We start from the raw sequence: 21,674 nt of genomic DNA on the forward strand, positions 1-21,674 counted from the left end.
TGTCAATGTCTTTCCTTTCTTTTACAGAGGTATCCAAAAGAGGGCACAGAACTCCAGTCAATCTTAAAATTACTGAATATAAGGGAAGACTGATTTTCCCAACCTGCCACCTTCATTTTACCAGTGCAGCCCTGGATACAGCTGGCCTTCCCTGCCACAGCAGCACACTCTTGTGTTTTGGTCAGCCTGCTTTGGAACAGGATGCTCATCCCCTTATCTGAAAAATGTTTTTTCAGTTAGCACTACTGCATAGGGCGGGATATTATTATTGCAGCCCAGGGGGAATACCCAGTGACACTTGACACTTGCCCTTTTTAAACTGAATGAGGTTTAGTTCAGCTCATTCTCTTGCCTGTCAAGGAACCTCTGAATAGCAGCAATGTCCTCCAGCACATTATAACCTACCTGGTAATAGACACTACTTGATGGAAGCAGTTACTCTGAAAAACCAGGCTGCTTACCTTTGTAGAAGCAATAAAGTTGACAAAATGTATTGCTTGATTCCCTTTGCTCTGAGCACTCGACATGCTCAGATGAGCAGCATTCTGAACATCTCATGAACACAGAACTGATGTCTCCATTGTCCTCTCTGGGTTTGGGCTCCTCCTGGCATCACCCAGCATTCACCAGGCTCCCGTCTGACTGGTTTGCTCAGTGCAAGAGAGGGTCACCCAGTACCTCAAGCACAGCACACACCTTGGATGCATCTGAACAAAGAATCCTCACAACACACAGGGACAGCGCAGGACACAGACTGACATTGAACTGAGACAACAGGAAATGTTACAATTCAGTTCAACAGTGCTGGCAAAGTTCATGTCAGGAATGTTTAACTATTTGATATTATTCTAAGAAATCCTGGGACAATCCATCTTAATGGAAACACTTTCCAAAACTTTGTTCAATTACAGATCCATGTCTCCATCTGACACTGAACAGAAACAACTTGTCTTGAAATAACAGTTTCACATCACCTAAGAATTCTTGTTTCTTTAAACCAGTACTAGTCTAGTAAGAACAGTGTAATTTACTGTCAAGAAACATTTAGTGTGATTTCTCATGAGAGTTTAAAAGGGAACAAAAATTTTGTCACACAATAACTCAAACAGATAAATCTTATGGCACATTTCAAAGGCTGACATCAAAGCAATTTTATGTAGATCCTCTTTGCAAATAGTTAGAAATAATAGGCATGACACAAATATGACAGTTTCAGTATTTAATATTTAATATCCAATTTAAACATAAGTATTCAAAAGGAAATATTTTTACACTATTTCAGTAGTCACTTAGCTCAATAGCTGGTTGCAATAATCCTTAAAGTCTTCAGGAACTGGATGGAGCTATAAGCACAAAAACTCCCATTTTCAGTTAATGCATGACAAAGTTCCACTGCAACCCTCTGAAAACCAAAGAGTCACATTAAAAGAAATTCAGACACTGAAGTACATTGAAATGTATTGTGTCTTACACGAGAGTTTCTTACTCTACTGGTCAGAAACATGATGGTAACTTCAAAAGGCACTCTGAATTAAACTACAGTAACTCCGGTCTACAAGCATTTTAGAAGTGGAGTAGAAAAAACCAAAACCCTATACTCATATAAATTTCTTTTACCTCTGTCCTAGCCCCAGAGCAGTCAAATTATATTGCACTTTTAAAATATTCTGTGTAGGCTGTGATAAAAATCTAATATTTACACATTGTGTTTGTTAAAGAACAATACGTTACTGTGTAAAATATTTTAAGAACCAAGTTTAAACACTTACTCTTGTATTAATTAATATAACCAGAAGCTACATCAAATATTTTTCCTTAGAGCCTATTCTAGAAACATTTTTGGTCCTTCCTTCAAAAATTTTGTAATGATGCATGTTCATAACTGGTATCAATACTTGCCTGAAATTGCAGTAGTTAGAATATTTAAATAAATAAATACATACTTTCTAAAGAAGCAATAGCTTTGGAGTTCTGTAAACAAGCTGCTCCGGAAGGTCTGTAACAAGACTCAATTTGGCATGTTATGACTTTAATTGGCAATACCTTACAATTATACAACCTCTGCCAGGGTAGAAAACAGTTTGGTAGGCACATCTTATAAATCAGTCTGGGCAAAAGCCCAAAAAATACTGATTGTTTCCTAGGTCACATGAATAAATAAAAATGGTTAGAGTAACACGATCCACTGAAACCAAAAATTACATTTATGTGATCCATAGCTGGGGGAGAGAAAAATAACTATATTATTTTTAAAATACACTCTAAAGGAAATGAACAAGCCATAAATTACTATATGATAACCAAGATCTTCAGGACACAAAGGTTGGCAGAATAAAATGAGCATTACAAATTCATAGAAATACTGACCTACAGGACTAGTATCTTAGCTGCATCTCACCAGAAGACAATAATCATTCATTTCTCAATCCAAATTTGAAGGAACATTCTCAATCTGTGTTTGGTAAAACAAATTCAGTGCAAAGCACCAACTCTGATGAAATTTTCCTGACATCTAGGTTGCCCTACATTCCTGTTAAAACATGAGTAGCAATATGAAAGAAACATAACAGATGCACAGTTATGCCATTTACTTATAAATTTACATACATGCATATTCTAGAAATTCAAATGATGTCAGGAGATGTCATAGGCTACATTGGATGTATTTCATATAGTACAGTTGTAGTTTACATGTTCAATTATATGACATGCCCCAAGTGCTCTGTGTGCACACCCCTGTGCTCCTCTGGAGCTTTTTATTCTGTACTGAAGTGCTTCCCTTTGGTTTTCATCACTGAAAACTGATGGATTAGGAGAGCAAGGAAAAACTACTCTCAGGCTTTTGTGGAAAACACAGGATGTGCTCTTTAAGATTGTTATTAAATGGTGAAATTATTAAATGTTTCTGTTTAAAACCAAGAAGCAAGTTGGTTATCTTGCTGTTAGGAGACACCAAGAGCTGTCACAATATCTAATCTAAACGCCTACTCTGTGTAGTTAATGGAGACTGCCAAGGGCAACTGCAAACCCTTCAACCCAAGCCTACCCTTTCTGGCTGCCCACAGAGACATGTTTCTGAATTTGGTAATGAAAATTCCTTTCTTCCCCTTTCCTCCCAAGCAGAGAATTAGAGGAACATCCAGTTCTAAACCAAATTAAACCTCTGTCCCAAAGCTAATAAACTGCATACCTTGCAAGTGGAGATCAACATTATTTGAGAGAAAGCAAACAAAAATTCTTATCAAGAATTAATATAGCTCATTAAATAACTACACAAAGCAATTTGTCCCAAAGTTAAACAGGTAAGCTGCAACTGTACTGTATCATACACATGAAAGTTAATTGTAACTGGGCTAACAGCCACATCTGCCTTTTTCTTGCTCCTCATTCAGTTGTTCCGTAGAGCTGTGCCCATTGGAGCGCACCACCCCTTCAGGGATCCAGGATTTATCCACACATCGTTCCATGCGCTTCATAATGAGGTCAAGCAGAGTTTCAATGGCTTTGCTTACATTATTCCCATTTGCTGCACTGGTTTCAAAATATGGGATTCTGCAGGAGACAAAAATTATAACATTACATCATACAGTTGTCGCTCACAGGAGAAAAAAAATACAGTATTACTGCCATGTAATTAGAACTCACACTAAGACTGTCACTGCTACTCCATAGCAGAGAGACACTAAGTGCTCAGTGGTCTGAAATGCAAAAGAAATTAATGAAATGGCTGACTGGAGGTAGGGCAGAAGGGCAAACATTAATGGAGTCCACAATTTACAGAGGCACTTGTCAGCATGATTTCCCAAAGTTGTGCTCCTGAGGTCTGTTTTTTTAAACTCCATTCCCTGCAAGAGATGCAGTTACTCCAAAGCTGATATGCACAGAAATCAGTGAGGAGAACACTTGTGCACACAAGGACATATAAAGTAATTGTAGGAGAAGGAAAGCTGCTACAGCCATTCCTCTGCAGACAAGGCACTAAAGAATCACAGTGTGGTGGTACTCATCACTACAGAATGTGACTTTCTTCTATTGACACCACAACTCTAAACTTTCTTACATAAAAGAAGAAATCTCAGTGCTCAGAACACCTATGTATTTGTTAAGAAATGTTTCTGGCACCTTGGTTTCTAAAGTACATTGCTTGTTTCTTCACTGTTGTGGTCAGGATGTTCCACTGTGGATCTGTAGCTATTGCCTTCTGTACACAGTGCTCCCCACAGTGTGGTGCTACAGTGGCTGCATTTGTGTTCCTGCCCAGGAAACTGATACCATCACTTCAGAATTTTAAGTATTTCTTACTTAACTTGCAAGACCCAATGAGTGGCCAAAAGTCTCTTGCTGTGTCTGTGCAGGTCTCTTGCAATCTGTTTCAGATCCATCACATATCCATACAAGGCCCTTCCACAGAAGGGGACATTCACTATCTCACACTTTAGTCACCAGAAGACTGTTCCCTGCAGCAGGATTTATCTTGCCTCCCCTCATGAGAAAGTGACTCCTAGAGCCATCCTGTCTCACCTCTACAGGGCAGAGAACTTTGTAACTGCCTGCAGACTGGATGTGACCCACAAACTTGGCTTTTTTAGCTCACTATTCCTAAATTAAGATGCATTTTCAGCCACAAAGATAAATACTTAATAAATAATTTTCAGAAGTCACATGCAAAGAGATTTAAGATATGGTCACATGCTATCTGCTGCTGTTTAAAACTTCTTGCTCCGTCACTTACAGCTGGTTAAAGTACCACATGCACTTGCTGCTATCTGTGTGACATGCACTTGACTTCAAACAAGCATTTTCACAGAAGAAAAGGTAAGAAGGTATTACTGCACTAAACCATTTCTCTTTCATAGACAGATTGCTTCTGATTTGCCTCCAATGATTCTTTAAGGACAAGGCAAACTAATTTGTGCCTAGTAAACATCATGACACAGAGAAGACCTGCAGAACAAGGCAGCTTGCACTGAGGAGCCAGTGTTCCCACTACTGCCTGTCCTTTGGGATTTACTTTGGAGCAGTTCTACTCTATCCCTCCAGACAAAGGTGGATTAGTGGTTGGAGCACATCATTTAACTTAGCTTTCCTTTGAGAAGAGTCCAGTTCATGTGCTAGAAAATTGCTCCACTATGTGAATTAAAACACAACAAATGCATCAGATGATTTCCTTCAGAAATGTGTTTCTGATTCTCAGTGAAAAGCAAAGGTAATCTAAAGATAAGCCCCATGAAAGAGTTAAGGGAGTATAAAAGTGCAAATTAATATCTGATAGGAACAAAAGATTTCACAAACTTCCTTCAGAGGCACATGACCCATGCCTGGCGGGAAGGGGAAGGGCAAGGCTACCCTGCCTTCCTGCTGGGCTGACTTGGTTTTCAGACTCCCTGAGAGCCTGTGAGAGTGCAGATGCCTCAGCACAGGTAAGAGCAAAGAAGTGACTCCATTATTCACCTGCCTCTAAATTCTCTCTCTTTTCCAGAAAGTTTGTGAAAATTTACACTGTTTACTGCCAAGCAAAGATGACCCAATCTCCTGTGCAAGATTACTGCAATACTAAGCACTTATTTTTAAGTAATGAAGAAAATACTAATCTCAGACAGAAAAAAAGATATCATACCAGGCAGTTAATCATTCTAAAATGCTTATTCTCACAATAACTTTTCAGTATACAGAAAAAAGCATTACAGAAAATATCTCATTCTGCTCTAAACACAGCAATAATTGGAATAAAGTTACTTACCCATATTTTTCTGCAAGTTCCTTAGCATCTTCTTCCTTCACCATCCTTTGGTCCTCCAGGTCACTCTTGTTTCCACATAACACAATGTCTGGGTTTTCACAGTAGGCATGCATTTGTAGCTGACCTGGCAGCACAACATGAAGAGGGTCACAAGTCACTGTCACACACACTCCCCTAGGAACACCACCACAAACCAAGGCTGCTCTGCTGGCCCACAGCCCTTCTCCACTGGTCCTGAAGAGCCAGAGAACAGGTGGCCTTCCACGGTCACATACCCAGGGAAAAACCCAAGGAAACAGAAGCTGGGCAGAGTTAGCACAGCAACTTGTGCATTTGCAGCTGAAGGAGTTACACTCACTAAGCACCTACAGTGAGTGCCAGGAAAGGATCTGCTTCCCTCTCCAGATGGATGATGCAGTTTGGGAACTCCTTTGCCTGGATATACCGGCCAAGTAAGATTTGCCTTCCATTATGTTTTGCTGACAAAGCTTCAGGTGAGCCAAAATACTTTAGCATAGGCTTCCCACACACTTAAACTACTGAACAGCACCAGAGCCAGGGATAGGATATGGTCTCAGCTTTCTTTTATATAGGTTAAAATCCAAGTTCAATAGGCTTCAGGTGAGCCCTAGAAGCCATCACTAGCAGCTATTACATTATAATACAACATTTACATTATTTTACTGAGAAAGCCATAAAAACAGTATTTTAAGCTCTAATTCTCAGTGAGACTCCATATTTACAAACATAACCCCCATGCCCCATTCCACCCATGCAAAGAAAGAAAGTAAACAAAAAAAAAAAAGCCATACTTATCCAGTTCCTGACATTCAGAAAGCTTTGCTCATTTGTCAGATCAAAGAGCAGAAGAAACCCCATGGCATCTCTGAAGAAAGCTGTAGTCAAGCTACGAAACCTAGACCAGCAAAAAGAAATTAATTTGCTCATCTGACAAGTTACTTTGAAAACAAAATTGCTTAGAGTCACAGAAGAACTGAGGTAACTTAAGACTGAATGAACCAGAAGGAAATATTCATAGTTGTTTTGCTGAGCAGAGACTGTGTAAGAAAAATTGCTAACATTATTGTGGCCTAATCAAGGCCTAAGGCATCAAGGAGACTTGAGTGTGAGAGCTTTAAACAGTCTTCTACTATAAAGCATGCCTTGATCAAGATTCAAAAATTAAAACAATATAGAAATTTTACCTTTGAACAAAAATTTATCCCCTATACACATCAGTCTTTGAACGTAAGATTAACAACTACAAGAATGCTAGTCTTTTGATAGGCCAATCGAAAAGAATCCTTGGAGATGCTTTTGCCTGTCTGACTTTCCCAAGACATCAACATCTTTACAGAAATTTAAGAGAACTTTAAAAAGACAAGCTTTAAAAGTGTCTATATGTGATGGCTATGAAAAAAAAAAGACTAAAAAGCAAGAATTACAGGTTTTGTGTTAATTATAGTTAGAATTTAACAGGTGCTCATAGGAAGCTTTCCATTGCTGTTACAGTAAGCTCCCATTGCAATCTTGGGCCATACCTTTCCTGCCCTGCAGTGTCCCAGAGCTGAAGATGGATCCTCTGTCCTCTGCCACCAACACCATCCGGCCCATTGGGTCTATACACCTGGAAGAGGTAAATTTGCAGGACTGTTACGAGTCCAGCTGCTAGAGAACACAAAAGAACTGACATTTAAAGTCATTAAATGCAGCAAAATTAGCACTGCTGATGCACAGATGCCAACAACTCAATCCTCTGCTTTGTAAGGCAAAAGTAGTATGAGATACATTTTAATATTGCATCCAATTAAATATTTAAAAATAAGGGTAAAAGGGAAACTGCAAAACCAGGGCTCAATAGACTAGGGACTCCAGACAGATATTTAGAGCCACAAGAAAAAAATTAATTTTCATATTTTGATTTTCTGGGTTTTTTACTACCTTACATCATGTTCAAAACAAAATATAAGAAAGCAACAATGCCATCTGGTAATGTATTTGTAGTAGTAGCAGAACCTCATTAGCAAACAGGATATGCTCAAGAGATAATGACATCTCCACTTAGCTGCCAAAATGCTGCTGAAAAATTGCTGAGGGTAGATCTTATCAGATCACAGCTTATAAAGCAGAAATTGGATGATAAAAATAAAAGCTGAAGAGTTTGCTGGGCATGAAAAAACAAATAAGGGCATTTATTAGTCTTGGAAGGATCAGATAAAAATAGATTCATTTCTTGTTTAGAATGCTTCAAGTTAAGTTATCTTCGTTACCTTCAAATGTCATTGTGTCTAAGCTTACAAGAGCTACAAACAGATCTTTAGAATTCCACAAATTCAGCAAGTTTATGTATTATAGGATTCAAGCTCTGAAGCCTAAACCTTGTCCTGAGTTATCAAATATGCTGATCATGTAAAGCACCATGTTTACAATCCCACTAAAGGGACAATGACTTATTCAAGAGACCAGTTAGGCATTTTACTGATATCTATTCCTTGAACTACTGTGGTGCATGTCATGCACCAAAAACCAGTTTGCACAATGCCCATTACCCCTTCCAGATTTCTGGACACAGGAAATCACCAGGCTACAATGAAAGACATTTAATACCTGTACGTAACAACAAAAAGCTTGTGCCAACTCCATTTCTCAGAGCAGTAAGGACCAGCATCCAATTGGTTATGGCATTCTAGTGCTCAGCTTCATATGAGAAGTACATTTGCTTAGTTTAATAACAATTCAGGGGTTGAAAAAAGCAACCTCATATTTCATAATTTTTCTCTGCTAGTGGCGAATGCTTAGGAAGCCAGATCAGCTGCATGTACCATTTCATTTACATGTTTTAAAAACTGCACCATTGTTCAGCAGCCATTTCAGTTCATACCCAGCAAAATTTACTACAGTTCAGTTCTTCCTTGTGAAAAGAGTTCAACAGTAAAAGTGCTACTCCAGGTCCTGTGTGCACTAGTCACAGAGTTGACAGACTCATCAACACCTGCTGAGCAGAAAGAAATGGTTTCTTAAAGTCAGCTCTTTAACTTCTGGGGAAATGAGTCTGTACACAGCAATGACGAAAACAGCCAGGTCAGATGAGGCCTTTCCTGTCACAAAATGAAGCACACAATAACACTGATTGCAGGCCTACACACAGACAGACACCATTTTCAAGTAGCACATTTCATACAAACTCACCACTCTCTTTTCCCGAAAGTCAATGCCCACCGTTGTGATGAATTTGGAATTAAATTTGCCATCTGTATATTGGTAAAGAAGGCTGGTCTTTCCTACTCCAGAATCACCAAGTGCTAGGAATTTTATGAGGTAATCGTAGTCCCCATCAGACATAGTGAGAATTCAGGCGGCACCTTCAAAAGCAAAGCAAAAAGGAACAGTTAGTCCAGAGCTCTGCCAGGATTTCTGACATGTGTTTAAAACACAAATCACTCCCTGAACTACAAAGCAGCAAGTGGTGGGGCCAGTTCTGTGCTCCTTTACACCAACTTCACTTTAAACTCTCAATTGCACAAATTACCAATATCAAATGCAGCTGTGACTGAAAAATGCATCTTTAGTTTTATTACATTCCTCTTACTGGAAAGGGAAGGCAACACAATTCTGACTTCTTCAGGCAAGACTGAAAATCAAGGTTGAACTATTCAAAGTATCTGGAACAGAAACTGCAGAACTGTTTTTAATCCTCCTGGAAGGTGGCAAAAGCTACTTAATTGTACTAGCAATGCAATTCTCCTACTCACTATGGCATTCGTAACATATGAAAAAAAAGAATTTTTTTCCTGGACTGTCCACTATATTTAAACAAAATTTAAAGTAATTTTCTATTAATAGCTATTTTTTAGCCTTGAATAAGACTTTCTTCTTGAGGTTTTTGTTTTGAAGAAGAATTCTCAATTTTTAAAGTTTGTGTTGTGATGCTAGCTAGCCATTCAAACTAAATCTTGATCCTGAATTGACATTAAGCAAACACACACATTTTTTTCCATGGCTCATTACGCATTTAAGAAATTTCTCTCTTTTCTCTGCCTTTTTAAAAATAACCATATTCTCTATAGTCTGATCTAAGTGCAGGAACAACTAAAATGTGTAACAAAAATCACCGGGAAATTTCACATGTACTAGAAAAGCTAATGTAAGTGCACTGGCACTTTCCTGTTGAGTAGCTACTGAGCCTCCCTCCCCCAAAACAAACAGTAGAGAGCTGCCTTGTGCTGTGTTCAAAGACATGAACATGAAAAGATAAGCCTAAAATAACCACTCTAAAAGCAACAGAAAACCGGCATAAAATTGCCTCTTATGAAGGACAGAAAAAGATGCCAAAAATAGAAAAAAAATAGATGATGAAATAAAATTTTGAAAGAGTAATATCTGCTGTTTCAACTGTAAGTATTTTTGAAACTACTTGTAGCTTGAACTAGAAAAAGATATTAATTTCAAGTCAAACACTGCAGTAGTTTACATCAATAGCAAAACACCAATTAATTTCTTGAATATCAACTCACAGCTTGAGGTCTGAACAAACTGTGTCTCCAGCATGTGGGCGTCAATCACCACCATTCAGCTAAAACCATAACCATCTTAAAGCTTCACACCTTTATAATGGTCCCGCTCTTGGTTACAAGTCAGAACTCTGTCTGCTTGATGTGGCCATAAGCAGCTTACTAAAAAGCAGAGAGTGGTCAGAGTTACCCCAGATATTCTCCAGCTGAAGAGTCAGTGGAAAGCAGCTGACACTTTTTTCCATTTTTGAAAAGCACTGAAGTCTCCCTTTCCCAGCCAATGTGTATTTCACATTATGCCATCAATGCCAGTAAAAGCTTGCAGGAAGGGGGTTTAGGTGACAGAGTTCACACTCACCACTAGGCCACAGCCAGCTAATTCACATCCTACTGTTGTGTTTTAACCAAAGTTTTGCAATAGAGTAGAAGGCTGAAAGGGAGAGCCCTGCAGCAAAAATTATCAGTGAGCTTTTTACATAAATCCACCACAACTGCAGGACTGCATCCACCACATAGGTCTGAAAGAACAGCATATTCAAGTAAGCAAGTTGAACAGGCAGCCCAAACACTGACATAAGAACATTTTCAGAAGAAATTAAGAACCCTGATCCATTAGACACACTCACATGTATCAGCAAAAATAATTTTGGGGTGCTTGTTTCATTTTTTAAATCCTCTCTCCTGTTGGCGAAGGGAAAAAAAAGTAAAACCAGATCACGTATCTTGTAGCTCTACCAAAGTCTTTTCATTGAAATGTATCAGAAGAAAAGGAAAAGTATTTAAAAACAGACATGGATTTTTTTAAAGACTGCATTTTATTTAGACTTCCATCTAACACATGGTGTTTCCTTTGCCCTCATGTTCTCAAAGGGCTAAGAGCTGTATAAGCTCATCCTCTACTCAAGCACATGTTTCAGTCTCAAGATCCCTAAATTGATTGCTGCTTTAAAAAACTTAGATGTAAATCTTAGAGCCAGTATACTACACAAAGACAAGCTTGTTTCATGCCTTTTACTGTGCTATGCCACCTGCACAGAGGTTTTCTGTTGGGTGGCTATAGGTGTACAGAAGATACTTTTACTAACAAGTACCAATGACAGTGCAGCTGATCACTGCTGATTTACCATCAGCAAGACCACACAGAGGAAGGAAGGGCACTGCAGCTCTGCCATGGAGCTGTAGGAACTGTTACAGTTCACCTGCACCTTCAACTGGACAGGGCTGTGTGAAAGCTCTGGCCAAAGCAGAAAGGTCAAGACTAGGCAAAAAAAGGTATTCCTAGTGTCATATCTGATTTGTAAAGTGTCTGTCAGGACAAACATGCCTCATCATTTGGCCCACTCAATTCTCCCTGTCTTGGTACAAAATACAATTTCCAAAGGACTGACAGAGGGTGAGGAACCCTTCACAGGAGGGGTTCTAAAAATGTCTTCTAAAAGATTTGCTTGAGAAGGAAATTTTCTCCTCTGGTTTTGAAATGCACACACCTCTCACTGCACCCCACAAAGTCAATCTATTATTCAAATATCTCCAGGGAGTGGTTCTTGTGAAACCCTGCAGAGTGAACCTACCCTCGGAGACATGTAAAGAGCTATTTTCATAGCAGTTTCAAGCCTTGTCCTCCTCCCTGTACAAATATTTAAAAAGTGATCTCCACCCTCCACTTCCGAGACCTGCAGTCCTAGTGTCCAGACACATTCAGTTTCACATAACAGAAATAAGAACAGATTCACTGTACAGTATATTCACAGCAAAACTGCTGTGAAGCTTTCAAAAATCGTGGCCCTCTTACTAAAACCCACCCCATTTTTTCCTTCCAATTTTGCTTTTTTTTTTTAATTAGGCTTTATTGCTTCACACTTTCCAGTCTTTTCTTCCACTTTTCCATACCTCATATAACAGGAGAGTAGGAGGTAGAAAAGGAAGATTCTGAAAAAAACTAGTGATACAATTAGAATTCACCAGGTCACCAAAACAAAATTGTTCCCAAATCTTGCTTCTAAGAGTAAGAACTCCTTGGTTTAAAAAAAAAATCACCAATGGACACAGTTTTAAGCTCCACATCAAGCCCTCCACAGTTTTGCCTGTTGTAAATCCCTTCTGAAATCCCATTCAGCTCTGGCTTTGCATCTTGCCTGGTATGCAGAGGGACAAGAGCTATGAACAAGTGCTGGAAAAGCTCCACTGGCCTTTTCCATGGCTGACAGGAGCCCCACAGCCAGCATTTGAGCTGTGCCTGTACAGCTGCTGCCCTGGGGCCTCCACACACACACACACACACACAGAGATCAGGCCTTATCAAGAAGGGATTCTCTCCAAATCAAGTGCTCTTCTTGTTCCCTGCATTTCCTAGTCTGAGATACTTTCACATTACAGACAGCAGTGTTAATGGGTTCATCTTTTTGCCTCTGGGACACAGATATGACAGCACTATTGTGTGATAAAATATTCCAGACTATGGCAGATTTGCTCCTGTATAAATTAAGGAAATTGGCTTGGCATGCAGGATTTCCCCCGTGCAGTATGGGAATAGGGAATATGCTTGCTGAACTGGACTGGCCTTACACAAAACATGCAACTCTTGTGCTGCTACTGAGCCGATGGAAAGAAGGAAAAAGGAAGAAGGTAAAAGAGATGAATACATGGAAGCAAGAAAAAAAAAACAAAACAAAACAAACCAAAACCCAAAAGCATTGATCTGCAAATAAAAACATGCATACATACACAGTGTAAAATTCAGGAAATCCTCAAGCACATCAGTTTAAAGTAAGGCATACCACTTACCCCAAACTCTGCAAAAGGAATAGTTAGGGCACGCTGGAGATAGTACTTCCAGCAGGAGTACTTTTCCAGCACCACCTCTTCAGCACACAGCCAAGAGGCTTACGTGTCAGCTGTTTGCATCCACGTTGATGGGTGCTCAGAGATAAAGAGGTGTGCCCATGTCTGTGTCTAGGAGGGTGCTGCCTCACTGCATGGCTGGCAAGCAATTACACAGCTCACATGTCCCTTTTATTCCTAGAGGCAAACAGCATTTCAAAAGAGATTTGTGCAAGACCTGCCTTGGAACAGATCTAAAGTTGCTTCAAAATCACCCACACATCTTTAAACAATTACATTGTTCCCAGTAGGGGTTTTCATTCAAAAATGCAATAATGATGGATCACACCTGCTCAGTTATAGCTTTGCATTTTTACGTCTGGTTTGAGAATAGAGCAGTATTTAATGTAAACTGTTTCCTTTCTGTTGAGGCTCCACACTGGTGATTAGAGTTGACATGGGCATTGGGGAGAAATGAAACCAAAATCCCCCCAAGACAGAAAAAGAAGACACTACAGGTCTCTCAGTGGGATTTGTACAGATTTGATTATTCTGCAAGTGCACATCAATTCATACAATTTTTTTTTCACCAAAGCACTACACAAAATTACACTTTGAGAATGTTTTATGTGTCACTCCATCTGTTCCAGCAGAAAAACTGAGAAAGTGATGCAGAGTGCAGAGGAGTAAGTCAGTAGTCCTGTCACAGCAGCACTGCCACCACACTGCAGCGAGGCAATAACCACATTCCTGCTCAGCCTCACCCTGCTCTAGGCTCCAGCAGCACCTGAGTGCTCGAAGAACTGGTCAGTCAGACACCAGGCAGCTCTGTCCAAACAAGGGACAGACACTTCAATGATGTTCCTGCTTAGTCAGCACTTGGTTAGATGTGCTTTGTTAAAACCAGATCCATACAAATGGAATGTAAGCACATCATGACAACAATTGTTCATAAACTCAAGTACCTGCTGTGCTGGGGGAAGAGAACTAATGAATATGCTCTTCACCAAAATGTTCTGAACTGCACTATTGTTTTTCTTAGGAAAATGTATGAACTGGCTTACACTTTAGTTTTGGTCAAAATGACACTTTCTGTGACTTCTGGGCCTTTTCTGTAACAAACATGAAAAAAAATCCTTGGTTACTTTCAATTGCTTTACCTGACATTTTACTGTTACAATGTTTTTAGTTTCAACTGTAGACGAATTCAAAAGAATTGCAGGATCAGTGTCCAAGAAGTGCCTCTTTCTTGGAAAGATCTAAATAATGTTAAGGGTGCTCAAAATACATAAGAATCTGCAAAACTAGGTACAAGAACACAGGCTGGGAAGTTTTAGCCTCCAAACACTGATGTCACTTTTACTTGGCTGAAGGTGCTCTACAACCATTTTTCACTATTGCTGCAACTGCAGCATTTTGAGAGCACAAACTGATGGGCACACAAAGCACTGTGAGAACGAGTTACTACAGGAGATACAGAAAATGATAATCCCACCCAGAAGGGGGGCACAAAAGGGGAGCAGCAGGTCTGACGTGCTGAGAACCTTGCACAACAGGCCAGGCAAGGAAACAGCAGATTCTGGACTATGTTTCCAGAAAACCAGGAGACACTAGGAATGGAGAAACCAGGAAATGAAACAATAGTTTTGCAATTGCATTTGCATTTCAGCATCACCAAACCAACAATCAGGCAGCTGGATTTCAAAGGTTATCTCAGTTACACAAATGAATGAAAAGCAGCATGGAACTGGAAAAAAATAAAGAATAAAGGCAGGAGTGTTGCAGTTGGTTATTCAACACTCCTCATACAGGAGGATCTTTGTGCAGCTTCAACTTCTGTGCAAAAAACACAGCACCATCTCTGCTCCCTCATCACTTCCTAACATGTTCATGCTCCATGGTAAGCATGAACATGTTAGGAAGTAAATACTGTAGATAAAGGAAGATTTGCAATGCTATGTGATGAAAACAGTTCATCTGTCCCCCTCCTGGGAACAAGAGCTTTTGCCTCACAAGTTGCCTCTGCACTCTCATCAGAAGCTGCTTTGAAACATCTGTATGAAGTGAATCAACTCCAGAGTAACTGGGGAAAGTAAAGCAAGCATTTTTAATTTCTTTTAAGCAGTTCCACACTACTGACTTGATCCTCAACCATTCCCCTCTTCCTCTAATAAATGCATTAAGCCACACTGGCTTCCAAGTGTGCTTCCGTGCTTTTTCACTAGCTTCTTAACAGGAAATTCAGAGCAATGCTCAGCATCCTCCCTAATGTGACAATTCTGACCACTTTGGGACCCACCTCCTTCCTCACAGCCCAACCTTAACATCTGGAATACATCACTGCACTGTACCTACTCTTCACAGGATCAAGGAATTATGAAGGACAGTCTTACACAGATACACACATTTTCCAACTGTTTCTGACAAACAGGAGCCACAACGGTCTCACCCACAAAGTTGGTCATATTCACAGGTGGGAAATATCCATGAGTCTGACCACCCAGTGATTCAGCAGCACTTTCAAATTCAGAAGGGCAAGAAAAGAGAGCACACTTCTATTTCTGCCCACAGAAATAACCACCAAAGGGTAAAGGAGAAGAGAATAAGAACCACACAGGATAGTAAGAATTGCATGTTTCTTTAAGGAATGGTTTGGTTTTCCAGGAGATGAAGACCTCCAGCAGGTAAGCAAACACATGAAAATGCAGAATAAGAGGAATAATAATAATAATTAAAAAAAGAAAGCTAAAAATCTAAAAGCTGAAAAAGGAAGCAGTTTCATATGTGCAGATAGAATATTAATGAAATGGCATCTCAAAGAAAACATGTGCAGGTACTCATGCTAAAGAAAGTGTGAAAATACTTGAAGATACACCTGAAGATACTTCCTAGTCATTGTTAGATAAAAGTGAAGACCACACAAACATGATACAAATGGGACTATAAAACTACATCATTCATCTAACATGATGTGGCAAAACAAAAGGGTGAGAGGCAGGAAAGAACTGCAGTGCAGAATTTAATCCACCTTTTCATCCTTTGGACTGGGAAATACATGGGGTTTTTGTTTTTCATAGGAAGTAAACACTTTTCCTTGCTAATCTGGTTGTTAACTGGAAGATTCAACAACCTTATTTTCAGCAGTCACTGCCATTCTTTAGCATTATTGCTTTTCTGTAATATTGAGATGTAAACTAACAGGGGTCACAGTATAGAGGATTTCTAACATTTTGTTCTTCTAGTTATTTCTTAGCAAGTTAAATGCTTTCTCATTATTTAGGTGCCATTGAAATATCCAAAACTTTTTAAGTCCATCAGAAGTTTTCTGAAAGCAGCTAATCATTAGGCATCATGGCCTTTTGGAGCAGGACTAATGTCATCATTCTTCCAGCAGCCAGTGAAAATATCCTGTTCCCCAGAACATTCACTGGTTATCAAAGTTACTGACTGAACAACTAAGCCATATCCATTTCTAGTGAGATGGAAAACTCTATTATCTATGAATATCAGGCACAACATTAGGAATAATAAGTTACTGGTGAAAATATTTAATCGGTGGGATTACTTAAATGAATGTAACAAAAAGGACAAAGTAAGTTCATAGTTATCTGTGGGAAAGCATGGGAAACTGTCAGTTAAAACCCTGTCCAGCAACTAGAAAAGGTTATTCTTCTACTCCTCAAATCCAGCATCACAGGACAGTCAGAGATGCTAAGCTAGGAAGGGTACACAATGGACAGAGATGGAAGGATAGATCTAGATTGATAAAACTGAGGCTCACAGCTAGCATTCACTTCTCCCAATCTTTTAAAGATCAGAAAATCTTGACAGAAGCATTCTTGCAGGTGCAGAGCTCACTGGACCTACCTGAGGTCATGCTGCCATGGGGAGCCAGTGAGAGCAGTACAGGCTGGTAGCAAGACACTTCAAAGAGTTTGACAGGTGGGTGGCAGCTGTGAATAATTGCTCCTAAGAGGTCTCAAAAGCCTTTAATTTCAGAGTCTGTAATAGCTACAGTCTGAGAAAGAGATTTTCAGCCAGTACTGAGCAGGACTCGTTCAGTAAACATGTTTGGAGATAGTGAGTGTATGTGATGCTTCCATGTCTCATAAATGCTATGAAAAGGTTAGAAATAACTTGCTGGCCATAACTTAACATGCCCATTACAGAATAAAACACCACTTCTGCCTGAAATAGGCTGTATTCAATAGGCCGCAGCCTGTTCTCTTGGGGAAGTCACTAACAGCAAAGCAGAAATCTTCACAGAAATCTTTGTATGACAGCAAGACACAGGCACTTGGGAGCATGCTTGTGGCTTAAAAGTATCTATCACTCAAACTAAAGCAAAGCTGAAACTACAGTGTTTGAGTGGGCTTTTCTTTTAGGAATTGAAAGCCAAGCCCCTACTTCCACCCTATCCTCCCTTGAACAGCTCTGGAACTGCAGCACAAATTACCACTGCCCAAGCCTTCTCCTGAGGCCCTGCTGTCTGCCAAACTACTCAGACAGTGCTTTGGCAAAATGCTGGCTTCAATTCCTGTCCTAGCACAGCTTTCTAGAGCCTCAGGGAAGGCATAATTCAAAAGAAGCACTGATTAGCAGCCTGATCTGCTCAACACAAAGCTTCCATTCAAAAAGCCTGCTGTTTTTCAACCTGAGTTGCCAACAATATTTATCTCACTGCTCAGATCAGAATCCCATAATACAGCATGAATTATAGTTAAATCCTGATACACAGCAAAGACTCCTGAGATAAACAGCACAGCAAACCAGAATTTCTTACACTAATTGGTATTATATAGGAATATATGAGCAAAGAAAGCAAAAAGCAGTACAGGTCTAATGCCACAGTTTGCCCATACCTTTCCTTTTAGTTATTCCCAGATGGAGGGAGGGCCCCAAGATGGATGTAAAGCCTCACCTGAAACCTGGCAGCTGTTGCCAGCTTTTCATGCTGTAGGTGCCTTCCTTCTTTCTTTCATAACATTTCATGCACACAAAGCATCCTCAAGTTTCACTTAAACTGACCTACAGTAGCAGGCAATTCCCTACCTCTACCCTTAGAAGTCTTCAATTAAAATTCAGAATGGTTCTGTTTATAGCTAATAAATGGCTTAGGCAGCAGTAAGCCTACAGACAACCACCTCCATAACCTAAGTTCCAGAAAAAATATACAAAGCTTTTCTATGAAAATAAATTGCCAGTCAGAATGCTCTAATTAATCCAAGCAGTGCAAGTTTCCTGTCAAAAACAGTGTCAGGGAAATGTGTATGCAGTTATCACACCATACAGTGCATACAGACTGTGCTGGCTTGGTGAGACACCAGATAGAAATGTTGTATGCTTGTGAGGAACTCCAAAATCTCACACAAACTGCCAAACCAACTTCACAGAACAATTCTACACCATAACTGAGAAAGGCATCAAACCTCTGAAATGCAGAATGGAATATAAAGGTTAAGTAATAAGAAAGAATCTATTCAGCTATGCCCTTCTGAGCACAAGTCACAAGAAAATGGGAGTCTGCAATGGTACTGTCCCACAAGAGTTTCTATATGAAAAGTCTCATTAAAGTAGGTGCTGGTGTTTCATCTGCTAAAAGACTGGTTTGGCTTGCAGCATTTGGTTGGATTTTAAATCAGTGCATGTGATTTACTATAGAAGAAACTAAGAATCCAATAATGAGATTTCAGTAAAAATAAATTAAGTTTGTGAAAAAAGAAAATCTCAGTTAGCACTAATCAGTACAGCTGCAGTGCCTATAGTGGAGCTGTGCTAACCAACCCACTCACTCCCAGAGAATTGCCTCACCAAGATCCCAGTTTTTCTATTTATATCAACAGTTGCATCACAATGTATCAAAACAGATTTTTTTAAAAGAAATTTTATCCCTATGTCACAGCGTTTAAACAAATTCAGAAGCAGGAACTACACTGTTTCTTAGTTATGAAGTAAAACATTTTAGAAGACCAAATAAAAGTTACTCCTTTTTCTCCTTCCCATTGTGGAGAGCTTATTTTTCTCCATCTACTAAGATACTTTCAGATCTTTTTCCATTAACTGCTTTTAAGATTTTTCGAGGTCATTCTAAGTTTTCTGTAGTTTCAGAATTTTTGTTTGTCTTTTTTTTTTAACTTTTTTTTTCTTAAGGAAAAAAAGTTACTATTTCTCTTTAATGCCATTGTTAATGACATGCTTAAAGAAGCCCAGCTGAATTAGATTCCCAGCTTGTCTTTACCAGGCTTAATTACTAAGGCTATTTTGTTTAAGATAGTGTTATAAATGAAAGATGTTGGAAACATGCAAATATACTGAAATCCAGGAAGACTGTGGTGAAGGAAAGGGTAGCAGCACCAAATGCTAGCATATTGCTTTGCAGTGTAAAAAAGAATTCCAACATTATCAAAATTTAATCCTCAAATAACTTAGGCTATTAGAAATCACTGCACTAAAATGTGCTAGAAATACTTTCTGTAACACATTCAAAATGCACATGTAGTGCAATAAATGAAAGTATTATGTAACAGTAAATTACAGTGAAGCAGCTACAACAACCAATCCATCCAAACAGCACAGGAAAAACAAAAACAAAGCCAAGCATCACTATTTACAAAATCTTTTTTCCCAGTTATTTTATACAAACTTTTCATACACTGGGGATGACTATAAGGAAACAGTAAGAAAATATATTTCTTGAACTACATTTATTAATTCCTTACTTCTCTGTTATAAACATAAGTCAGCTGTTGATGATCCAGCGGAGAAAAGTCATCTTAAGACATTCTATGCTAGACATCAAATAAAACCCTGGGAAAGCCTTGTGATCTCCACAGAAGTGGAGAAGAATAGTGTTTTCTGTTCTCTGAACAACTCCTCCTTGGTTATCTGCAGTCTATAAAAACTGGAGTTTTGGTTCGTGACTAGGAAAATGCTGGTAAACACATGGCTAGAAAGGATGCTTGATTACAAAATCATTCTTGGGGTGGCATGGCATGACTTAGTCAGGTGGGTACATATACTCTGAGTTTACTCCAAAGGGGATACAAAACACAGTAATAACAGCCCACCTTCCTATTGCTTTTATGATAATTAATTTTAAGATTCAAGTCATTACTATATGATTGAACAAGGAACGTGAACTAGATGACCTTTCATGGTTCCTTGCTAAGCAATTTTTTTTATCATTAAAAATAACAGCCTGTGCAACACACCATGTTCACACCTTTTATCATCCCTTTAGCAAACATGATAACAAACATGTTGGTGCACAATGCAGTTAAAAACCCTGCCATTCTAAAGGACTGTTTTATTCAGTATAATTTATCTTTAAATGCTAAAAGAAACACAGGAAGAAACAGAGGGGGAAAAAGTTCAAGCACTGCAACATTTAAAAATACTGAGTTACTTTGTTCAGTATTTTAAATATTTTTTGCACAGCACACTTCACTATCAGGGGTCTAATTGTACCTTCCCTGCAGAACAAGTTTGCCACAGAAGACAATGTAGGCTGATGATTTGGGACCAGAACAGGCATCTTATGGCTCCTGGATCCAGACATTGCTCACTGCAGTCATTTTATTTATTTTGTTAATAAACTTACCCTGGTTTGTATTTAAGTCTGACTGATTTATTTATGAAAAGCAATGACTAAATACATACAAAAGAGCTGCAGTTTTGTCACTTAACCCCAAAGTCTGTGTTACATAAACCAAGTGTACTCCCCAGCTTTACTTTTGCCTCTAGAACAGGAGGATGTAGAAATGCTGAACTCTCGAAATCAGAATATTCCAGGCAGCTTGTTATTAAAGTGCAGCAACAGTGTTTCAAAACTCTGAACAGAACAGCTGGCACAGTCAGCTCAAGGAAAACAATGTAATAAATCTTCTGAAAATAAACAGAAAAGAGAAAGTGTTTACATACCTATGTTCAACAGCTGTGAATGGATCTGTAGTTTTCCAAATGTGCTTCACTGACAAGTTTCCTGACACAGGTCAGATCTCTTGAATACCATAGTCATGCAAAAAGAGCCATTTCTCATCTACAGGAAGCATCAGCAGAGAAAGAAATAAAACCAAAATAGTGTAGTTCAGACTAACAGCTCTAACATTCGCAGGGCATGGGAAGCTGCCAGCCCCACACAAGCACCCTCCCCACCTAATTACATTCAGCTGCCTGTCATGTGGTCTTGCTGACTGATCAAGTGATCTCTTTTACCCCTTTTAAAAGTGAGCAAAGTAGCTAACTAGATTTCCCTAAACCAGGCAATACACCTCGAACCTTTGCATAAACTACTGACCCTCCTCCTTGTCTTAGGGAGAGGAAGTTGCAATGGGGGAGCACAACTTTTTCTAAGTATACCCAAAAAATAAAATACAGCAAACACAGTAGTTTACTATATTGAAATACAGCAAGCACCAAAATTCCCCAAACTGGTTTTATTTCTCACTTTTACAGACAGCAGAAAAAGCTACTGATTACAAAACTGGCAAAGACATGACAGAGAGAGACCATATGAGCAGAATCTGAAAGGATTTGGGAGGACAGTGGCAGCTGTACCATTGGGCTTTGTAGGCATCTGTGTCCAGGCCTTTCTGCTGGACCAC

General features: G+C 39.2%; 1 protein-coding gene across 1 annotated transcript; it reads right to left on the reverse strand.

The window, feature by feature from the left end:
* Positions 1-1,204: 1,204 nt before the first annotated feature.
* On the reverse strand, positions 1,205-21,131 carry RAB27A (RAB27A, member RAS oncogene family). The gene is made up of 6 exons (XM_005419661.1): positions 20,992-21,131; positions 8,930-9,102; positions 7,282-7,367; positions 6,553-6,656; positions 5,741-5,864; positions 1,205-3,552 (listed from the first exon to the last, which is right to left on the reverse strand). The coding sequence occupies exons 2-6, from the start codon at positions 9,080-9,082 to the stop codon at positions 3,354-3,356; spliced, it is 666 nt and encodes a 221-aa protein (XP_005419718.1). The 5' UTR covers positions 9,083-9,102; positions 20,992-21,131; the 3' UTR covers positions 1,205-3,353.
* Positions 21,132-21,674: the final 543 nt, after the last annotated feature.

Source organism: Geospiza fortis, unplaced genomic scaffold (assembly GCF_000277835.1).
Source record: "Geospiza fortis unplaced genomic scaffold, GeoFor_1.0 scaffold171, whole genome shotgun sequence".
Lineage (NCBI taxonomy): Eukaryota > Metazoa > Chordata > Aves > Passeriformes > Thraupidae > Geospiza > Geospiza fortis.

Coding starts and splice junctions, on each gene's coding strand:
- RAB27A (XM_005419661.1), bottom strand. CDS start 9,082: ATGTCTGATGGGGACTACGATTACCTCATAAAATTCCTAGCACTTGGT. Junction 7,368..8,929: donor ACTTTCGGGAAAAGAGAGTG/GTGAGTTTGTAT, acceptor TACCTCTTCCAG/GTGTATAGACCCAATGGGCC. Junction 3,553..5,740: donor GAACTTGCAGAAAAATATGG/GTAAGTAACTTT, acceptor TGTCTCCTGCAG/AATCCCATATTTTGAAACCA.